This window comes from Pseudophryne corroboree, chromosome 11, assembly GCF_028390025.1.
Source record: "Pseudophryne corroboree isolate aPseCor3 chromosome 11, aPseCor3.hap2, whole genome shotgun sequence".
NCBI classification, from domain to species: Eukaryota; Metazoa; Chordata; class Amphibia; order Anura; family Myobatrachidae; genus Pseudophryne; species Pseudophryne corroboree.
This window is the reverse complement of record NC_086454.1, coordinates 70,663,387-70,687,296: the sequence shown is the minus strand read 5'-3', so window position 1 is coordinate 70,687,296 and position 23,910 is coordinate 70,663,387. Positions and strand designations below refer to the sequence as shown.

The 23,910-nt window shown below is 42.3% G+C and overlaps 1 protein-coding gene across 1 annotated transcript in view; it reads left to right on the top strand.

The window, feature by feature from the left end:
• LGR4 (leucine rich repeat containing G protein-coupled receptor 4) overlaps positions 1 to 23,910 on the top strand; it is a 172,005-nt gene that overhangs the window by 57,211 nt on the left and 90,884 nt on the right. The window contains exon 2 of the mRNA XM_063944411.1: positions 657 to 728. Within this exon, the coding sequence (XP_063800481.1) occupies positions 657 to 728 (72 nt within the window). The remainder of the gene's footprint in view (positions 1 to 656; positions 729 to 23,910) is intronic.

The following is a 23,910-nucleotide window of genomic DNA, read 5'->3' as shown; positions in this document are numbered from 1 at the left end:
ATGGTTTCCTAATTCCTTGCTTTATTGCTTTACCTACAAACATGGGGAACTGATGGTATCCTACAAACAGTAGTGAAGTGAACTTGCCGATGCACACTTTGAAGGCAGCCATTTTGTGGTCTTGACCAATATAATGCAGCCCATTAATCACCAGACGTGCCTCATGAATTATTGTATCACCTTGTTGCTGGCATCTAGATAAAGATTACGCTTCCTATTCATTAGCACTGACTCAGGGGTTCGTCTAGCGCAGATGTTTCCGAACTCCGTCGGTGCGTGCCAACGGATTGTCGCATATATGCAATTTACGGCTAATACCCAGAGAATTTTTTGGCATTCATGAAATCTATAAAGTACTACAATGAGATATATAGAGATGAGCGGATTCGGTTTTACTCGTATTTACTCTGTTCTCAAAACGGCATCTGATTGGCTATCCAAAACACGTGACATCCGTGGGCCAAAATGATGCCGTTTTGAGAAACGAGTAAAACCGAATCCGCTCATCTCTAATAGAGAAAATATACACACACACACACACACACACACACACACACACACACACACACACACACACACACACACACACGTACGTAAAATGGATCAGTGAAATTGCCTGCCTGCGTCTTACAAACTTTTTTTTTTTGTATTTACAGAGATATCAGTATGAACAACATCACAAAGCTGCCAGAGGGTGCTTTTAAGAGTTTGCCCTACCTTGTAGAACTGTAAGTATATAATTTGTTAACTTCTTTAATAAAGCAAAGAACTTTTAAACTGAACAGTCTACACTGTCCAAGATTCTAGTTTAAAGAGGAAAGAGGTTCTCCTAAAGAAAAGTGCGTGTGTATGTACAACTGAGTTCTTAACCTTTTGCTCACCAAGCATGTTATACTCTACCCCCTCCCATCCAACGCTACAGACTTCCCATACGTGTTACTACCACAACTTTCTGTAGCGCCTGCTCCTTCTCTAGACTTGCATCTACAGCGGATTCGGAAACGCCCACAAAAGTGATGGCAGCCCAGTCTACATTGATTACATTTTCCTATTAAAGAGGGCACACAACTCGTCTGTGTCACTTCTGATAGTATTGCCTATTTGGCAGTGGTGCACTTAGTGTCTATAAAGATTTATCAGGCACTGTAATCATTTTTGCCTCCTCTCCCGAGAGACTGACAAATTTTGGCAAGTTCTCCCAGACTCCTTTTTTAGAGTGGTCATGCCTTCCAGATCTCGCCCACATCCCAGTGAGGGAGCTTATTCACTATTATAATGCCATCAAGCTGTGTCCACCACTGTGTGTTATAGCAGGGAGGGGGTGGGACTTAATAACACAGGTCGTGACCGCCCCCTCCCCCCCCAAAGTTCCCACTTAGACCTATCCTCTTCAGATATCCCGAATTGGAGGCTTACAATGAAGGCAGATATACTTACATTGGCACACAATATTCCAGCTTCCACTCCTTTTTCTAAATGAAATTCAATATCTTTGACAGTGTTTTTACACTCAGTAGCCATTTTAGGTTCCAAGTGGCTCCCACCATTACAATTCAGTAGACTGATCTGTTGGGAAAGAGCCTGCTTACCCTGCAACCACAGCCTTCTCTAAACTCTTTAATATATAATTTTGCATCATCCTTTATTAATATCTTTCGTATATAGACGATTTACAGTGTAGACTTAGCAATACTGTAAAGGAAAGAAAACCCTATTGGCTTATTTCCTTCCCAAGTGTGCCTTCTCATTCCATGTTTTGGTAATGCATCTATGATCCATTATTGTGCCAGATGCCTACGCACGTTGGTGACGACAACCATTCCGGGGCTGAAACTATATTCACGCTCCTAGTGACCTCTTCTAAGCTTAAGCCCATGTATGCTGGTCCACTGTATGTAGAGGACTCTATTTTCCTATTATTAGTGTGTGTGAGCTGTATTGTGTAATATGTATCAGACGTTTCAGAATACTGAGCCATAAAATGTGCTTTGCTGGTTCAATTATAACAGTTTGCTGTTATGTATTTGTACATGTGGTGTTTTTAAAATAATGTAAATTCAAACTAATTAGTGTTTACAATATCTAAGTGGGTGGGAGCATGCTACAGTAAAGTCCGTGTATACGTAGAGGGGTTTCAAGACGTCTTGTCCAACTGATTCCAATTAGACCCATCCTGTCTGTGTAATCGGAAGGGGAAAATGTTGCCGATGTTTACATCTTGTCAGAAAAATGGTTTATTCAATCCATTTAGTGTGTATGTATGTATGTGTGTGTGTGTGTGTGTGTGTATATGTATATATATATATATATATATATATATATATATATATATATATATATATATATATATATTTACACACACACTGCGCATATGTATCTCTATGCATGTGTATTGCACACAAAAATACACACAACTGTATATTCAATAAAATAGTTGGACAGTGACTCATTATGGTTTTCATATCCGACCTCTAATTGGACACTCTAATCATGGTTGGAAAGTTGACGTGGATTTATATTTTTCTACAGATGCTATCCTCTATTAACATCGTTAATTTAAGTTGGACTGTTGTGACCTAGTTATAGCATTTGGAAATATCTCCCAACAACTTGTGAGAAGTACTCTCATACATAACAAAGGGTGTGACGAGGGTGGAATTGTTAATGAGCGTTTATTAGCAGTACAAATCTCTTAGCACGTACAGCAGTCAGAGAAAAAGCTTTATTAGGAAGTTGATCCTGTTAAATAAACATTGGAAGGGATTGCTCTCTGTATTGGGGATTACATTACTGCTGCAAATGTCATCTACTGCTCCCTGATACATGTGAAATCTAATTCTATTACTTTTATATTGACCTCACCACTGTTTAAATACTGCCTTTTATGCCACTGTGAATTGATTTTTTTTTTAATTTTTTATCTGTGACCCCATGTATGCTGTACCCCTAGTATCTGCACACCTCGCCAGCCAGCAGCAACCTATAGAGTGGGCCTCAGATGGTCGCCTCGGAGGGTTCCTCCTTGAGCAGGATGTACTACATGCTAATTTTATTCATATGAGCAGGCACGGCCAAGTCGTGCCCCCCCACTGCTGGAAAACTACACATCTCAGCATGCCCTGCCGCAGTTTAAGCATTCCATAATAGCAAAACTGTAGCAAAGCATGCTGGGATTTGTCGTTTCACAGCAGCTGGAGAGCCACAGGTTGGCCAGGCCTGATATAGAGTATATCATATTACACAAGTCAGTTTTCCCATATATGACTTGGGTCCTTGTATGGCTTATCTCCCACAGTGTAACCTTCGTAGTGCACCCAACATGGCTGCCTCATCTGGTACGCTTGTGGATAGAATGAAAAATACATGGACCTGGCTGTTATGTTAGGACCCTACTACCAGCGCTAGGACTCTGCAACCCCCTATTTTTGTAAGCTACTCTAGTCGCAACCTGTTCCACTCAGGGCAATCCTACGTAGTATGTCCAAGATGGCTGCCTCACCTGGTACTTTTCATGGGTGTAATATATAACCTATGGAATTTATTACCCAAAGTGACTACACTAACCTTACAGTATGCCTATTGTGTTCTCTAGGCTTTTTTTTTCTTTGTGGCTGTCTACTTGCTTTAATACAATATAATTTTCAAAATGTTTTTTTTTTATTTTTTTTTATTGTAAAGCGACTTTGAGTCCTGCTGGAGAAAAGTTCTATTATATAAATAAATTGTATTTTTCTTATTAATAATATGGTGCTGCATTTATATTTGGTGTTGTAGGTGTAGATTTGGGATGGCTTTGATGCAGCTGACCATCTAGACGTATGCAGTCTTTCTTTTTTTTTTTCTTTTTTTAATCCTTGTTTTCTTATTGCTGTTTATCCTACCCTCCAGCTGCTTTGGAACTAGATTTCCCAGCATGCCATAGTGGTCCTATTAAAACTGTGGCAGGCAGGGCATTCTGGGATATGTAGTTCTGCAGCAGCTGGCAGGCCGCATCTTGAACACGCTTGTTCTACAGACTAGTCATAGTTACACCTATCTGCCAGAGCCTTCTAAAGATGTTTACTGTGTGGCTGTTCATGTTGCCCATCAACAAGTATATGTAGCACTGACTGAAGGACACTGACACTCTGCTGATTGCACTTTGTACACACAAGATTGACTTATGGGGCAACTGCCTTTGACACACTTTGCCAACGCTCCTATGGGGTTACTAGATTATCTTCAGTGTTCTAAAAGACCATGGTTGGCATCAACTGATTGCAGACCCATGGATGTGGCATATAACCTCAGCAGTCCCAATTTTCACTGGAGAGCCCCATTTGCCATGTTTTAGCATCCCGTAGATCGACCTGCCAGACACGTGAGCAGGTAAAGTGATGTTAAGGAAGGCATAAGAACCTGTGTTCTTATCAGAGCCCACTTATACTGCAGCCTGGAATTCTGGGAGGTACATTTGGTTATAATATAAGGTGAAAGGGTCTTTTCTTCTGAGGATTGCATATTGCAGCTAGGCTATTACAGAGTCTGTAGTATTATTGTTAGATTTTTTTAAAGCAGCATGTCAGCTACACTTGATTGTAATTACTGTATGCTTACACGATTATACTACATGCTCATTAAGCCACAAACTTGTCAAGCAGTCGGATAGAACAGTGTGCACCTCTTATCTGATCTCTGCGAGGTGTGGCTAGTGAATTGCGGCCAAACACCAAACGTTGCTTTTCATTACTCTCCGATCACCTCCCAGTGCCTGTGTACTCATAGCTTAACCAGTGCCTCCTGCGCTACAGCTCATGGTGGTCCGAGTGTCTGCTTTGGCTGATGCAGCCTTACAGACATCTGTAAATTGCTTCCAGATGAGTGTCTGTTGGACGGACAAAAGAGAAATGTTAAAAGATTTTTAGATTGCAATATGCAATAGTTTTTAATGGATTCCTGTCCGGTTATTGTTCCATAATTGAGATGCCCTCATGTAGTATTTGTTTGCCTAAAAAAAAATGTATATATATTCTATTAGTTAGATTAGATGTTTAGGCCATTTTATATACGGAACCATTATACGTAAGAATGTAGACACCAGTATGTGCTTTATATTCCTGTAAATGTAGACAGTAGTACATCCTTTATGTCCCAGTGTTGTCACTAGTTTTGTAGTAATAGAAATTACTTATTAGTTAGACAGCTCACAAATTAGCTCTCTTCATTTGCTCCCTTCAATAGATCATTGTTTCCTATCATCTGTCCTCAAGGCACACTTACTTCCTGGTTTCAAGGAGATCCATGCTTGAGCACAGGTGGTTGAATCAATATAACTGAGGTTATTACTAATTAAGGGTACCTGTGCTCAAGTATAGCTATCCTTAAAAGCTGGACTGCTAGTGTGCCTTGAAGACCAAGGTTGGGAAACGCTTGAATAGATGGACTTTAACATACCCTCCAACATTTTACACACAAAAATTGGTACAAATGAGAAACCTTTTCCTATACTTTCAACGGAAGTTTGGAGAGCCATAAATCGGTACAGACCATAAAAAAAAAAAAAAAAAAAAAAAAAGGTACTGTACCTATTAAAAAGGTACAGTTGGAGGGTATGCTTTAAATTAGAGCTGTGCGGGTTTGGTTTTACTCGGGGCTTGAAACGGCATCTTATTGGATCACGGATGTCACGCGTTTTAGATAGCCAATAAGCAAAACACGAAATACCCGAGTAAATCCGAGTAAAACCATACCCGCTCATCTCTACTTTAAATCAGGTGTATTCAGTATAGCTGCCCTTCAGGTTCTGTGAAACTACACACCCCATCATGCCCTGCTTAGTTTTGTCATTAGGGCATGCTAAAACTGTGGCAAAGTATGCTGGGATGTTTAGTTCCACAGCAGCTGGAGGACTGTATGTTGAAAACCCCTGCCATTTAAATGTTTCTATGCAGTGTCTATCAACATGTCTGCTGAAAGGAATTCTGATGTGTCTAGGTACAAAGGCTTCCCCATGATCAAACCAGTATTTGCAATATCTCCAGTTTTTCTTTTCTTATAATCATCACATTGTTTTATTTTCATTGACCTCTGATGTGCTTTCTGCATTGGCACAATTGTCTCAGTAAACTGCTGTGCTTCATATACTCGGGGCAATGAAAATAAAACCACTGTACCTGATGATATAAAGACATGGTTAGAAAGAAAAGGTCAGTGCTACCCATCCAAGTTTTTAGTAAAAGCTGCAGGATGGCGCGTAAAACCAATACGTAACAGCTAACTGAAATGCAAAATAAAAAAAATAACTTTAAACGTGTGAAAGCAATTTCACTTGAGGCTCACTGTAAAATGTAGTCCCAGACAGGCTCCAGACCTAATTGTGAATGGTTTATTTCTTTTTCATCCACTAGGGGTCACTGGAGTACTCTTGGGATATGGACGGCTTCCACCGGAAGAAGGCACTGAATAAATTAATTTTGAGACTACTCCTCCCCTCCATATCCTGCAGCACTCCAGTGTTTTTTCTGTGCTCGACACAGTTAGAAGGCATAGTGGAGCTCGTCCACAAAGTATTGGAATTTTTTCTAAGTTTTTTTTTTTCTTCAATTTCCACGTCCTTTCCCCCCTTCTAACAGGCGTGGGTCAGGGACAGTGGAAGCGGCTGAGTAGCCGTGAGTGTCGGACCTCTCTGTAAAGAGCTCCCTCACTCCACTTGCAGGCTGCCTGCAGGAAAGCTGGACGGAGCTTGGATGAAAGCCCCGTCATAGACTTCTGTCACGGTCCAGGTATGTTGGGTTGGGGCGGTCAGCGCTTGCTGCCGCTCCACTGTGGGGGATTGTTTGGTACTCACCGTGCCCGGAGCGCGTGTACATGGGCCGCTTCACGGTCCATGCGGCGCGCTCTCACTCTCCGGCCCCCAGCATCCTAGGAGACCGCTGCTCCCTGCGCAGCAGCAGCGCTGCTTGGCTACACAGACACGCCGCCATGCTGTGTGTGGCGGGCGGGAGCACGTGTGCATAGGCCGCTCCACGGCTCTATGCAGCACGCTCTCTGCTTCCGCCATCCGCCCGCAGCAGCCGAGGAGTTCCGTTGTCCGGGGCCTACAGGACAGGCCGCTCACACGGCCCTTTGCAAAAACTTCCACAGGCCCAGACCCGGTGCTGTACACGGAGGTCGTGGGAGTGGGGGGGAGACTTTAACAGTATTGGGCAGTGTTAAGTTTTAAGAAAAAAACTTGGTGCTTAGTATGTTTAATGTTCTCCTGTCTGTTCCAGGTTTCCTATTTTACATCTCAGCTAAGAGTGGTACTAGGGGAATTTTGGGGTCAGTTTTCGTATTAGCAGGCACTGCACTTGCCTAAGATATATACCAGGAACTTTGGTGTTATTACTGAGTCGTGCAGTCTGTCTGTGTGGAGTTTGTATTGTCTGTCATAATGAGTAAGACACCAGCAAAATCTAAGAAACATTTGTCATGTCATGTCTGTAAGAGTGTGTTGCCTGATGGATCCACCACATGTACAGCATGTGTTGTTAATACAGCCATAAATACGATTTCCATTCCAGAAGTAAAGCCAGCATCTCAGGACCCTCCGTGGGCTTTACTTGCAGATGTATTAGTTGGTTTACAATCAGAGCTGGCCGCCTCTCGTGAAGAAAGAGAGGCGGCAAGATCTGAGTTTAAAATGAGACCATTTGAGTTACCTGGAGAATCTCAAACTGGTCATAAGTCCACCTTGAGTGGAAAAGATAAGTTTCCTTTTCCTACTAATTTTCCTGTCTCTGGGATACTAGATCTCACTGAACAGGAGTATGAGGAGGGCGAAATAGAACAACAGTCAGAAGGTGACGACTTTGACAGCCCAGGTATTGACAATCTCATCAGAGCAGTTCGTCAGTCGCTGGAGTTTACAGAAACTGAGGAGCCACTGACGAATGATGAAGTAGTCTTTACTAAACGACAGATCTCCGATGTGTTTCCCTATCTCGGAATCTCTTAATAAAATGTTACTGGAGTCACGGAAAAATCCGGACAAACGGTTTTCTATTCCTCGTAGATTTAAATCGAGTTACCCGTTTCCAGAGGCCATGACAGCTACATGGGAGAACCCACCATTGGTGGATTCATCCGTATCTAAACTTACGAGGAAGTTAACCATACCAGTACCAACTGCTACTACACTTAAAGACCCTGCAGATCGTAAAATAGAGGCTATGCTAAGGTCCATGTATACAGCAACTGGAGTGCTGTTAAGACCTGGGTTGGTTGGCATTTGGGTTACTAAAGCTTTAATGGTATGGATAAAAGAGCTCAAGTCGGCTCTGCAAGATGATCATCTTATACTTCTCGCAGATCAAATCTGGGAAGCTGCTGAATATTTATGTACAGCTTCTACTGACGTCTGTCAGCTTACTTCTCGCCTGTCCTCATCGCTAGTCATAGTACGACGAGCACTTTGGCTGCGTTCGTGGCAGGCGGAGACGGAGGTTAAAAAAGGTATAGAGGCATTGCCTTATGATGGCGAGAAGCTTTTTGGTCCTGAATTGGACAAATGGATTTCTGAGGCTACTGGAGGGAAGTCTGTTTTTCTTCCTTCGCCTACAACTATACCTAAACGGAAATATTCTGGTCCGGCGTTCAAATCCTTTAGAACTCAGCCCTTTCGTGGGCAGGGCACAGGAGCAGTCACGCCGGGCAGAAGAGGTCGGGGACGTAGTGCCCGACAATCCAATGCACGTCGTCAAGACACCAAGACCACTAACAAACCAGTGGCATGACGGGCTCCCAGCCCATCTCGGATCCCCAATTGTGGGAGCACGCCTTCAGAGCTTTCAGGGGGCGTGGCTGCAGACGTCCACAGATGGGTGGATCCGCAATTTAGTATTAGAGGGTTACAAAATAGAGTTCGATTATCTTCCGACAGGAAGATTTTTCACGACAGGACTGCCTGTGTCGGACGACAAGAAAGCAGTTCTGCAGGTTGCCATTCAGTCTCTGCTGAATGCTGCAGTGATAATTCCAGTCCCTGTGCAGGAACAGGGGCAGGGTTATTATTCCAGTCTGTTTCTGGTACCAAAACCAGATGGCTCAGTCAGGCCAATATTGAACCTAAAAGGTCTCAATCATTACGTCACTTACCACAGATTCAAGATGGAATCTCTCAGGTCAGTAATTGCAGGGTTAGAGCCACAGGAATTCATGATTGCACTAGATCTCAAGGATGCGTATTTGCACATTCCGATTTGGCCACCTCACCAAAGTTTTTTAAGGTTTGCGATAAGGCGAGACCATTACCAATTTCAGGCTCTACCGTTTGGCCTCTCATCAGCGCCTCGGGTATTCACCAAGGTAATGTCCGTGATGACAGCTCATCTCAGGTCCCTAGGGGTAATAATTGTTCCGTATTTAGACGATCTACTCATAAAGGCTCCGTCTCAACAATTGCTTCTCCAACATGCCTTGCTAACGTACAATGTACTAGTTCAGCACGGTTGGATAGTCAGTTTAAAGAAATCACATCTAATTCCGTGTCAACGACTTCAATTCCTAGGGATGATTCTCGATACAGTAAAACAAAGGGTTTACTTGCCACAACAGAAAGTACAGGGCATTCGTCATCTGGTGCAATTAGTGCTCAAGCCACGCACAGTCTCAGTACATTTGTGCATTCGCCTTTTAGGCACAATGGTGGCGGCTTTCGAAGCACTTCAGTTCGGAAGATTTCACTCACGTCCGTTTCAACTGGAGGTGTTAGCACAGTGGTCGGGATCACATCTGCAGCTGCACCACAGGGTGAGGTTGTCACCACAAGTCAGGGTGTCTCTTCTCTGGTGGTTAAAAATACACAATCTATCTGCAGGGAGACGATTCGGAGTCGCGAATTGGATAATTCTGACAACGGACGCAAGTCTCAGAGGTTGGGGAGCTGTAGTTCAGAGTTATCGGCTCCAGGGCCTCTGGGCGGATCACGAAAGATCGCTATCCATAAATGTTCTGGAACTCAGGGCGATTTACAATGCTCTAAGACAAGCGGTGTACATGTTTCGTTTTCAGACTGTGCAGGTGCAGTCAGACAATGCGACGGCAGTCGCATACATAAACAAACAAGGAGGAACGAGAAGCCGCATGGCTATGCGGGAAGTAGCTCGGATCCTCAGATGGGCCGAATATCACCAGGTGATATTATCGGCAGTGTTCATTCCTGGAGTGGACAACTGGGAGGCAGATTTTCTCAGTCGTCGGGATTTTCATCCAGGAGAGTGGGCATTAAATCCAGAAGTTTTTCAGATGTTGATCCAGAAGTGGGGTTACCCTCAGGTGGATCTAATGGCATCCCGCCACAATCATCAGGTGTCGAGATATGTGTCCAGAACAAGAGATCCAAGGGCAGTGGCGGTGGATGCTCTCACAGCCACGTGGCCATACAGCCTTGTGTATCTGTTTCCACCGTTTCCGCTGCTCCCGCTGGTGCTAAAACGGATCAAGAGAGGGTTCGTCACAGTCATTCTAATAGCGCCTCATTGGCCTCGGAGGGCTTGGTTCTCGGATCTTCTCGGGTTACTCGCAGACGATCCATGGCCACTCCCACTACGTCCGGACCTGTTACAACAGGGTCCGTTCCTCTACCCCGATTTAGCGCGGCTGCGTTTGACGGGGTGGCTGTTGAAAAGGCCATCTTAAGGAAAGAGGGCATTCCTGAGTCTGTTATACCAACCATGGTACGAGCTAGGAAGCCGGTTACGGCAGCTCATTATTATAGAATTTGGCGTACTTATATAGGTTGGTGTGAAGCTCGGAAATTTCCGACATCGTCTTTTAAATTATCCCGTCTTTTGTTATTTTTACAAATGGGGTTAGATGGAGGACTACGTCTTTCCACACTAAAGGTGCAGGTATCTGCGTTGTCAATTTATTTTCAAAGGAAATTGGCCTCGTTGCAGTCAATACATACGTTTCTACAGGGTGTAAAGAGGATACAGCCTCCTTTCATTCCACCTACAGCACCATGGGACTTGAATCTGGTTTTAGATTTCTTACAGTCCGATTACTTTGAACCCTTACAACAAGTGGATATTAAATTTCTCACTTGGAAAACGATTTTTCTTTTAGCCTTAGCCTCGGCTAAGCGTGTTTCAGATTTGGGTGCCTTGTCATGCAAGTCACCGTATTTAATTTTTCATGATGACAGAGCGGAACTTCGGACGAATCCCATTTTTCTACCAAAAGTAGTGTCGTCTTTTCACATCAATCAACCAATAGTAGTTCCTGTGTTAACAGGAGATTCTGGAACGTTGGATGTAGTTCGCGCATTGCGCATCTATGTTTCCCGAACGTCTACTGTGCGTAAGACAGATACGTTGTTTGTTCTCTATGACGCAGCTAAGAGGGGTTGGCCAGCCTCTAAGCAGACCTTATCCAGATGGATCAAACTGACTATACGTCAGGCTTACCTTTATGCTAAGTTACAGCCACCTACTTCAGTAACAGCTCATTCCACACGTTCTGTGGGGACGTCATGGGCAGCGAGTCGTGGGGCTTCTACGACACAGCTTTGCCGTGCGGCTACTTGGTCGTCAGTGCACACGTTTGTGCGCTTTTACAAGTTTGATACGTTCGCGGCATCAGCATCTAGCTTTGGCCGTTTAGTGTTACAAGTGCCAAACAGCTCTCCCGCCACGGAGGAGACTTTGGTACATCCCAAGAGTACTCCAGTGACCCCTAGTGGATGAAAAAGAAAATAGGATTTTGGTACTTACCAGGTAAATCCTTTTCTTTGAATCCATAGGGGGCACTGGACGCCCACCCAGAGCAGTTTACCTGTTTTAGGAGTTCAGTGGTTCTTATGGTAACACACTTTCACGACTGGTTTAAATTTAACAAGGGTTAATCAGTTATGGTGTCAACTGTTTAGTTGTCTGTTACGTTGTGTCAACTTTATTGTTGTCTGTGAGACTATATGTAATTCTCCTTTTGTCAATCTCTCTATCGATCCTGTTCGGCTCAGTAAAAAACACTGAAGTGCTGCAGGATATGGAGGGGAGGAGTAGTCTCAAAATTAATTTATTCAGTGCCTTCTTCCGGTGGAAGCCGTCCATATCCCAAGAGTACTCCAGTGCCCCCTATGGATTCAAAGAAAAGGATTTACCTGGTAAGTACCAAAATCCTATTTTTTCACGCTAGCAAGCCCATTGCTTTAGATAGACACAGCTTGCTCTGTCCATTATAACTGTAAGGGTTCGAGGGTGCAAAACAGTTACAGAGGTAAATTATTTATTGGTGCTAGAGGCAGAAAGGGTTAACCTAAAAATACAATTGGTTTTATACAACACTGAGAAATATACGCAGGGAAAGTTACACAACACAATCAAAAGAAAAATAAAATGGAGTAAAAAAGAAGTTTTAAATACTTAGTAAAAGAGGCTGGCGGGCAACAAGCTAAAGTGTTAAGATGGGCAACACCTACCTGGTATCTTCCTTTTTTTTTTTTTATGCAACTGCTGGGCTTGCATTAAAAACTAGAGATGTTGTGGTCTCCTGTGTAGGGATGGACATCGCATTGCGATGGTTTGCAACCATCAGTGTTTTTGATACGATGGCATTGTTTGTACCATTTGATGGGGGAATTCCAATGTTTGCCAACATCGAATGGTAAACATTTGATGGTGCTCTGATGGTCCCGCCCTCAGTCCTGTCCCAGTCCGGCTACGCATCATAAAGCATTTGCACATGTGCGGACACGCTGCAGAGATCCACTCATGCGCGAACAGGAGGTTTTTTTTGCGCATGCGCAAATTTATGATTTTTTTTTTTTTCTATCAAATTCTTTTGATGCAATGGTCCGTTACCATTGCATCAAAAGATTGAATGATGGAAGCCCAGCCATCAATTGATGGTGGGCTTCCGATGTCCATCCCTACTCCTGTGTCTCCTGTACCACCGTTAGGTCTTAGTCCCAACATCATTACTGTTTTGTGCAAATGGCACAAATCTCTGATTGTGAACAATTCCAGTCACTAGAAGAGAAGGTACTAAGGGGGATATTTATATAATATTGGAGAGAGATAAAGTGTACAGAGATAAAGTACTCATCTGCTTCTGTCATATTACAAGATGTGTTTGAAAAATGATGGTTTGGAGCTGATTGGTTGGAACTTTGGGGGTAATTCCAAGTTGATCGCAGCAGGAAATTTTTTAGCAGTTGGGCAAAACCATGTGCACTGCAGGGGAGGCAAATATAACATGTGCAGGGAGAGTTAGATTTGGGTGGGTTATTTTGTTTCTGTGCAGGGTAAATACTGACTGCTTTATTTTTGCACTGCAGTTTAGATTGCAGATTGAACACACCCCACCCAAATCTAACACTCTGTACATGTTATATCTGCCTCCCCTGCAGTGCACATGGTTTTGCCCAACTGCTAACAAAATTCCTGCTGCGATCAACTCAGAATTCCCCCCTTTGTGTCTCCAAGCTTTGATAAATATTCCAAGTTTTAGGTAAGGTCCTCTTGTAGCGTTAGATTGATGCCTGAAATAGTTGCCTTTTAGTTTAGCAATATATGCAGTTATTTCAGCCCAATGTAAGAACATGTGTGTACTTATTTGTATGCTTTACACCTTCAGCTTGTGTTTTTCCTGATCACCAAATTTATCTGAAGCAGGAAAAAAGGTGGGGCTTATTTAATAATTACCACTTTTAGTTCAGCTTTACTTAAGTGTCACGTAATTATTTTCTCTGGGATATACAGTATGTATTTACTTTTTCAAGTACATGTTCTGTATATGAAGCTCTCTTCCTCATGCTGCTGTAGACATATAAGTCTGCTTGTGTCCGATAAGGGTAGCACCTAATGCCCCCTACACATTTGACGGCTGATACAGCAGACGGACGACCCATTGACGGGGGGAGTGAAGTTTCTTCACTCCCTGGCGTCACCCGGCCCCATAAGCCTGCATGCTAATATGGACAATATTGTCCATATTGGCTTACGGGTATAAACTAGCCGGTATCAACGATAAACGACTGAGGGGCCGCGCATCATTGATCGTTGGTGCCTGCACACTGAAAGATATGAACAATTTCTCATTCATTACCTAACGAGATTGTTCATGTCGGCCGCACACATCGGCAAGTGTGTAGGGCCCTTAGCAGGCACAGATATATCCAGCTGGATTCTGGGAAGTGTCCTGTCTGAAGATGAAGGAGCCAGATACCTACTGCAAACATGCTGCTTGATGTCAGGCACTGAAGTGGGTAGGAAAATAAAGGTTAAAAGTCAGGCCAGGATTGGAGAGAGAGCAAGGATGGTTGTGGTCACTAGCCTGGAGTTGAGGGATGGAGAAAACCATAGTCGTGCAACAAAGGTTTCAGCAACATTGTAACTATCTTTGCTGTTCACTCAGTAAATGCTCAGAAGTCATGGAGGGCTGAGAACAGATGCCTTAGATGAGAGACATACAGGTGCATGCACTAATGAGGCATGATGTCGTAATCCTGTGGTTAAAAAAACCGAAATTGTTGTTAGACGCATGATGTCATAAATTACTGATGTCATACATACCCAAACCCCAATTCCAGGGCTTGGTGACTACTCTTGCAAACATAATAATGATAAAAAAACAAGGGGGTCTTATAGTGTATCAAATAATATCCACCAAAGTGCAATAAAGTGGTCCCGTACCAAGGCATAAAATATATGACTTATTTGATAACACAAAACGACTTCTTGGACGGCTTTCCATATGCATAATTTTTTATGAAACTCAACCCCTGAGATAATCAAAGTTGTGTGTTTGCGTCATCACTGTTGTTTGATCTGCCGATTGTCTTCCAGTTATTGAGAGAAACCTGAGCTATTTTTATTCTGTTTTTTTTATTACTGTATGTGTGATTTCTATCTTTATGGATTGTTTTATATTCTATGTGAATGCGACCACAGTATTTCCCTTGTATGTTTAGTTGTTGAGCTCCAGTAAAGAAGGTTATGCATATTGAAAATCGTCCAGGAAGTTGTTTGTTAACAGGTAAGCTTTATGTATTTTTTTTTTTTTGGTAAGGGACTACTTTATTTCTTTTTACTACACGTTGGTGGATATTGAGACACTATTGCAGTTTTTTCCCCCCACTTTGTTTGTGGATTTGGTGCGCTTCATACAAGTTATTGCCATCCTGTGTTGAGGAGCATGCAACTGGGTATTACATTTTTGGGATCTCTACTGCGGAAGTATTGATTGCATTAATTTTGTTGTGAGAATGTAGTATTATTTAGTTGTGTGTATGTATGTGTGTATGTATATATATGTATATATATATATGTATATATATGTGTATATATATATATATATATATATATATATATATATATATATATATATATATATATATAAAAGACAAAACAGATACTCTCCCTTTTGCGCTATTAAACAGAAAGTGAGAAAGGATTGGGTTAAGGCTGCCAAATTCCACTAAGTCCCTTGTTAGGAGGGACTAAAAAGATACAAATATGTGCCAATAGAGGAATGGGCGCACTTGGGTTGTTTTTCCACCCAATATTCAACGGGGAAAAACAGCAGTCTCCCTAAGATATTTACTCCTAATTTGTGAGCATAAAACCACATTTAACATGTTCCATGTAAAATTTATTACAACATAAAAGCAATGATACAAAACGGTATAGTATCTCTTCTTGCAGATAACACCATATAGTACAGAGGACCAGTTGAAATAACTTTGATAGATTCCTCCTTCTCCTTTGACAATTCGGAGATTTGATGTTTATGAACAAATAACCCTCATAAACATCAAATCTCCGAATTGTCAAAGGAGAAGGAGGAATCTATCAAAGTTATTTCAACTGGTCCTCTGTACTATATGGTGTTATCTGCAAGAAGAGATACTATACCGTTTTGTATCATTGCTTTTATGTTGTAATAAATTTTACATGGAACATGTTAAATGTGGTTTTATGCTCACAAATTAGGAGTAAATATCTTAGGGAGACTGCTGTTTTTCCCCGTTGAATATTGGGTGGAAAAACAACCCAAGTGCGCCCATTCCTCTATTGGCACATATATATATATATATATATATATATATATATATATATATATATATATATATATATATATATATATATATATATATTCCAAATATTCCATATATACAGCGGCACTCAGAGACTTATGGTAAGTGAAAAAATGTGCAAAATTTAATTCATATTACAAACTGTTCAGGCCCCATTTAGGCCTGAACAGTTTGTAATATGAATTAAATTTTGCACATTTTTTCACTTACCATAAGTCTCTGAGTGCCGCTGTATATATGGAATATTTGGATTATTGATTATTTCAAGAGGGCACCGGAGCAAAGTGTCCATGAGAGGTGAGTGCCGGTCCTATATTATATATATATATATATATATATATATATATATATATATATATATATATATATATATATAGTGTGTATGTGTGTGTGTATATATATATATATACACAATATTTTGAAACCAAGCCCTTCTTACAACATAGCACTAAGAACAGCATACAATATAATTAATATGGATGTTTAACCATCTTCTAATATGTTCCAGCTCTTCCATGTGCATCTTCAGCAGCAGGGATATCCATGTTAAATTTTCTTCCCGAAACCTAAAACCGTGGCCACAGTTTTGCTAATCCCCATTCACAGTTCAGCAAATTACTCAGCTGGGTAACTCTCTGCAAAATAATGTCGACACTTAGTGTGGAAATTGTAGCCCAGCTGTAATAAAACACTTGAGTAATATGTAACGTACGCAGCCAAGATATGGAAATAGTTTGGGTTTTAATCATTTTTAGCCTTTTACGAAGGCCATTCTGCGCCTGTGTTTGTTAAAGCATGGTTTAAAACAAGCTGGCTCATATTTAGCAGGTTAATTGCAGGACTTAAGCCCATCACAGTCACCTTAGTGCCAACATTTTCATAGACCAGAAACATGAGTCTCTGTCTTACTTAATCTGAAATATGGATTTATATTTTTGGGAATGGTAGGGTACAAAAAGAAAAAAGGGAGGGAGGGGGTTATAAAAAATGAGGCTTTTTTTTTTTTTTTAAAGGGGAACTCCATTCAGATTGAGAGGTCTATGTATCAAACTTTGAGAGCTTTAATGGAGAGAGGTAAAATATCAGCCAATTGCTCCTAACTGCCGGTTTTCAAACACAGCAATAAAACTAGTTGATTGGTTTGTACTTGATCTCTCTCCACTTTGTCACTCTGAGTTGACACATCTCTCCCTGAATCGTTTGTCAGTAAACTACAGGTTGAGTATCCCATATCCAAATATTCCGAAATACGGAATATCCCGAAATACGGACTTTTTTGAGTGAGACTGATAGTGAAACCTTTTTTTTTTTTTTTTGATGGCGCAATGTACACAAACTTTGTTTAATACTCAAAGTTATTAAAAATATTGTATTAAATGACCTTCAGGCTGTGTGTATATGAAACATAAATTGTGTGAATGTACACACACTTTGTTTAATGTACAAAGTTATAAAAAAATATTGCCTAAAATTACCTCAGGCTGGGTGTATAAGATGTATTTGTAACATAAATGCATTCTGTGCTTAGATTTAGGTCCCATCACCATGATATCTCATTATGGTATGCAATTATTCCAAAATACAGAAAAATACAATATCCAAAATTCCTCTGGTCCCAAGCATTTTGGATAAGGGATACTCAACCTGTACCACTCTCCAACATCCCGACACTGAATATGCTGACATATTAGGGGGTAACTATTTGTACACCACCTGTCCCTTACCCTAACCCTCGGGGTGTAGCGATTAGGGCTAACCCTCCCAGGGTGTCTGCTACGGCTAACCCATCATGGGGGAGGGGGCATATGGGGCTAACCCCCTCCCCTTAGTGCCTAACCCTAAAACCCCCTAGTGCCTATCCCTATATACCCCAGGGGCCCTACCCTAAGTAAGAACCCCGATACTCGCCTTCGGCATCTCCTGAATGCTGTTGGGATTCCGGCATTTGTCACCTGACTGCAGGCATCCCATCAGGAGGGATGCTAGACACATCCTCTCTGGAGAATGCGGTCAGGATCCCGATGGCAAGTTCTGCGGTTAGAGTTAGGCTGTGAGAGGGGGGCAGTTAGGCTTAGCCTACGGATTGGGGGGTGGGTTTAGTGGTAGCATTAAAATACTCAACTGGATCTGTTGGGATGCAGCTGTCTGGAGTAACCTGTGATCCTAATATGTGATGGGATAACGTGTGCAGTTTTCCTTTCCTGCGATCAGACTGTAATTTCAGCCTTTCTGCTATTTGATATCTGGGGGGGAAAAACAGGCGTAGATGTGGGGCGTCTGCTGAATCGCAGCAATCGTACAAGCGGGTGACATTATAGGGTCGGTGGGGTATATTTATTTTTATTAATGTTTAACTTGTCAGGAGTTTTGCTTTTTAAGAACTTTGTATGTGTTTGACCTTTCCCCAATATCCGAGAACCATTACTATGGGTGTTATACCTGATGCCGGCAGTCGGGGTGCCGGTGGTCACATGACCTACATCGGTATCCCGACCTTGAGAATGCCGACAGTGCCTAACTCCCAACCCGGGACCCTAATAGTCATCCCTATACTTGCCTCCGGGATGTCTGTGTTATGGCGCTGGGATTTAGACAGGTGTCTAGACTTCGTCGTCTGTCACATGACCTCCAGCATCCCGACCGTATCCCATTACTACATGAGGCAAATCCTACAGATGTATTGTCATATCCCTATCCTTATTGTGCCACATGGCGCAAGGTTCCTGGCTTGACTACTTCACCCCTGGTAGCGATTCCCTTGCTTGACTACTTTTTCCAGAATTTGCGTCTCAATTCACCAATAGTGTACTAAGTACTGTAGTTAGGGTTGGTAGAATGTAGCAGATTAAGAATAACATTGCGAGGTGCGAGTCACTTGTTGAGGACGACTCTGGTCTTTTTAACCAGATTAGACACTTTTTCCTAAAATTTTGCATGTTCATTAATTTGCAGTCGGCAGGCTGCACTTAATACAGATTTCAGGAGGCTTGAACAGAATCTGTGGTAAGTAGGACTTTCTGCTGTTGTGGATGCCGCCAACACGTTAACCCATATCTCCGGGCACTCATCTTGTAATCTGCGTTAATACACGTTAGCCACGCAAGAAAAACTGAATCGCTGTAGGCATAATAGTCTGACGCTGTAAGCACTTTTCCACGCACGGTAATTAGCAAGGCTAATTGAGTCTGAACCTAAGACGCATAGGTAGATGTGTGATTAGTCGTTATGAGGAAAAGTAGTATCGGTGAACGTCATGCTTCCCCCACATGTATTACTGTGGAGATGTGTGCTACATGACAGGAATACCCTCTTGGATTGAGGATAGCTGTACGTAGAGACATCTGCACATTTCATATATCGCATTGTGGCTTGCAGGCTAGGCATAATATGGCCAAACACACACAGCTGCTTATCCTGTGATGTCATCCTATTGATTAGAGCAGTGGTTCTCAAATTGTGTGCCGTGGCATCCTGGGGTGCCTCAGGACACTTACAGGGGTGCCCTGGTAGGTGGTCCAGGACCAATTACAATTATTGATGGTCAATGTAATAGGCAAATTGACAGCCACCAGTGCTGGTGGCTGTCAATCATAAACTATGTGGACAAACAGAAGCAAATCTTGTCCCCCACCACACAATTGGACCTAAGGATGACATATAAACACAATTTACTTAAATTAGTGTTTCTCTCTAAATTTCTCAAAAGGAAACGTTTGGCCTAGGGGAGCCGTGAAAAATATTCTGATACTATAGGGCACCATGATTCAAAAAAAGTTTGAGAACCACTGGATTAGAGGATTCAGACAAAAGTTTTTGAGTGGCACACAAATTAAAAAAAAATCCATGATGCAACACATTCCAAGAGATTGTGCAGAATGATCAGAGTGTGAAAAATGTACAGTATTTTGTGTGTGTGTGTGTGTGCGCGTGTTCAGATTGAATGAACATCATAAAGTCATAATGCACTGTTTTCTGATGATGCTTAAACCAAAGTACAACGTCCAAAAAAATAAATTTGGTCTGTATATCAGTATTTGGTTTCATGTACACATTGTTCCGTGGTGAGACGTTAAAATTGGGCACCTACAGTATGTGTTTGGCACAAATGCTGTTTGTCAGGTCTTATGCTTCATATGCATGTTGGATACGTGCAGTGAGGAATGTAATGGTTTAAAATTGCAAAAGGGGTGTGGATTAAAAGATCGACAATGAATAGGTTTACATGCATTAGATCGACAGGGTTAAAAGGTCGACAGAGAAATGATCAACACAAGTTTTTCTTATTTATTTTGTATTTAACCATGTCTAAGCTAGTGGAAATGTTTACCCTCACACGCGCGCTCTTGGCTCACTGCGCTTCGGGCAAGGTGCCGCACACCGGTTACTACTCCCAATCACGGTCCACGTGGATGGTAAATGATAAAGTTGGGGGGGGGGGAAGTTGCCGACTTTTTGGGCCTGCCTACCTAATGCTGTTCCACCATATGGTGTCGACCTAATGACCTATCATCCAGTATCCACTCCTATTGCCACAACTTTGGCTCAAGGCAAAAACGAAGTCTCACCGTTGGGCCCCTGATGTATAGTAGTGTAGGATCCAGTTAGCCCTTTTACTAAGCTGACTAGTGACTGACTAAAAAACATTCCCACCTTCTGAGAAGATTTTGCAAGTGTACATGAACATTGATATCTGTTGGTTAAAAGAAGGTGCTACACTCTTTAGAAATTGGATTTACACACGAGAATATCTCTTTTATAATAATAAATTAAAAATGAAAGCCGTGACTCCCAAATAAGATATGTTTTAATTAAAGTGGTCTCCCTTTTCCGTCCTATTTGTGTATAAAGCACACCCACGGATGCGCCTCTGTGCACGGCGTGATACCGACAGTAGGTGTTGCCATATCAAAGAGTCGTGTCACACCTGTGTCTTTTCAAGACCATTTCAAATGAAAACTATAACCTCACATAAAAGGTACCGGAAAAAGCAATATTTTAGCACTTACAAACGAGATGATTAAATATATTCATGCTATGAGAATTGTACATATATTTCATTGATGCAGAGTTTAATTGTACTGAATTGCTTTGCTTTAAAGTATTATTTTGTAGTATTTTTATTATTATTATTATTATTATTCAGCCAAAACAAAGTTTGTTTCGTTACCAAGGATAATTGAACAAGTATAGGGTATTTTGGTGTTACTGAATTCAAAAATGAAAGTAGCTCTTTCAAATTGGCTCTAGTTCTTGAGATAATGGTTTAATTACTAACTAATTAATAGGGAATTTAGCCATAACTCATGCTTATGGGAATCTACATGAGCATTCCACAAGCTGAGACATGTGAATATTCTAGTAGTTCATTCTACAATTAATCTACAATATTCCTCCTCCATATATGTGTTTGGCCACGAACAGTTGAGCGGTTCGTGTTGTCTAGTGTGTTTCTAAAAAAATGGAGCCATACTGATGTCCTATTCGGAATCGGTACCACAAAGCTACTCCAATATCGCTCTCATACGGATGCCAATAAAATGAGTGTTCATCAGTGTAATTATTACTCGCATAACGCCTAATATTTAAACTTGCGAAATCAGGACAATATAAACCCTGCCCATGATGCATGCATCCCTGCTCTGATACACTCAGAAGCAGGCAATTCTGAGTGTAGTTCCATTTGAGGTCCCGATTTCCTGGCACCCATATGACGTCGGCAAACGAACACAATAGATCAAGTTAGTGTTACAGATTATTAGATGATATAACTTGTAGTCTGTCTGGGTGTGTGTTTCTATGCCGTTTCCTTGGTTGCCTGGGGAGTCTACCTTATGTGAGACAATTGGCAGATCTCCTATTAGGAGCACAGATTTTATAGTAATGCGTCACCCCACTTAATATAACCTTTATGAAGGAGAGGAGGGAATTATTAGGAGCCAGTAGAAGACGTCTGTGAAAACTGCTGCAAAAGGAAAATAGTTACCACACACAGACTGGACAGATGACTCTGCATTGGTGACTGAAATTTGCGCCCAATTCTGGCCTTTATTTTAAAGCCTTTTGGTCTGAACGTTAGGTCAGATTGTATGTCTACATGTGTGGCGCCAAATTCTATCAATCCAACCCTTCAGCTATTTTGCCAATGATCCGGGTTCTATGCTGCAAGTTTAGGTTGGTTGTATATTGTGGTGACTGTCAATTTTGATTGTAGCAATCAACCTAGGCTTGGGTACACATTAAACTGGGAATCGTGGAAGACTGCATGACCGATTGGACGAAATGTCTGTCTGCTGAACACACTGATCGATTATAGTGTACGATCGTGCGCTATATTGTTCATGGCCACGTTCAGCTGCACGCTGCCGGATACCGAGTCGTCTTATCGGCCGTGCAGCACAGTTGATGGGGTAAGAGTGCGCTGTAGTGCGTACACACACTACCCCACGTGCACAATATGTTGGTCTGATCTACCAAATTGTACAACTAAACATCCTAGTGATATTTGGTGGACCCCTTTCTTTAAAGTAAACCTTCATTACCTTCACAACCAGAAATAAGACACGGAGACTTGAATTTTGGCAGAAAAATTGCTAGCTATTTATTTGTCCCTAACCAATAGCAAACCTGTAAATAGAAATTTTTATTAAGATGCCGATCCAGCCGGCATATGGTGGCAGCAAAAAGAACGGCTCTATTAACCTAAATTAACCTTAAATTACTAAAACTTCGAAACGATCCTAATTTTAATACAACCGGCCCTCATTCCGAGTCGTTCGCTCGGTATTTTTCATCGCATCGCAGTGAATTTCCGCTTAGTGCGCATGCGCAATATTCGCACTGCGACTGCGCCAAGTATCTTTGCTATGAAGAAAGTATTTTTACTCACGGCTTTTTCATCGCTCCGGCGATCGTAATGTGATTGACAGGAAATGGGTGTTACTGGGCGGAAACACGGCGTTTTATGGGCGTGTGGATGAAAACGCTACCGTTTCCGGAAAAAACGCAGGAGTGGCCGGAGAAACGGGGGAGTGGTTGGGCGAACGCTGGGTGTGTTTGTGACGTCAAACCAGGAACGACAAGCACTGAACTGATCGCACAGGCAGAGTAAGTGTGGAGCTACTCTAAAACTGCTAAGTAGTTTGTGATCGCAATATTGCGAATACATCGGTCGCAATTTTAAGATGCTAAGATACACTCCCAGTAGGCGGCGGCTTAGCGTGTGTAACTCTGCTAAATTCGCCTTGCGACCGATCAACTCGGAATGAGGGCCCCATCACACACCGGTAATAGGTGACAACTCAACCCCCACAGTGACTACCCACCGCTCCTGGGTGCCCTGCCGCTGCCTTCCCGGACGGATGGTCAAGCGGCCAATAAGTCGATGGAGGTGAGTGCACCTAAACCATACTAAACTGTAAAACACTACAGTTTACCATACAAATAGAAAACTGCCGTTCTTTTCCGCCAACAGCGAAAGACTCATCCCCAAAGTCTTCGCACCGCCACCATAACCTACCCTAACTCCTGCAAAACGAAACCAAGATCCTCCAGGAACAAGATCATCCCCTCATTGGATAGATGTACCCCATCAGGCCGGAAAAGGTGGCTGTCTCTGAACCGAATCCTAGGGTGGCGAACCACCCTCCCTCCGTGGGACAGCACCCACTTCGCCACCGCCCCGTTCACCTTTTTCCGGGCCTCATCAATTTGGCGACCATCCGCCACACCCCTCCAACTCAACCTCGGCACCATCAATGAAAAAACCAACACACAATTGGTCCATGCCGCGGCCACACTTGCCAGATCTTGTATCATGGCCCACCGCAGATCCAGGGATGTCCTCTTCCCCAGGT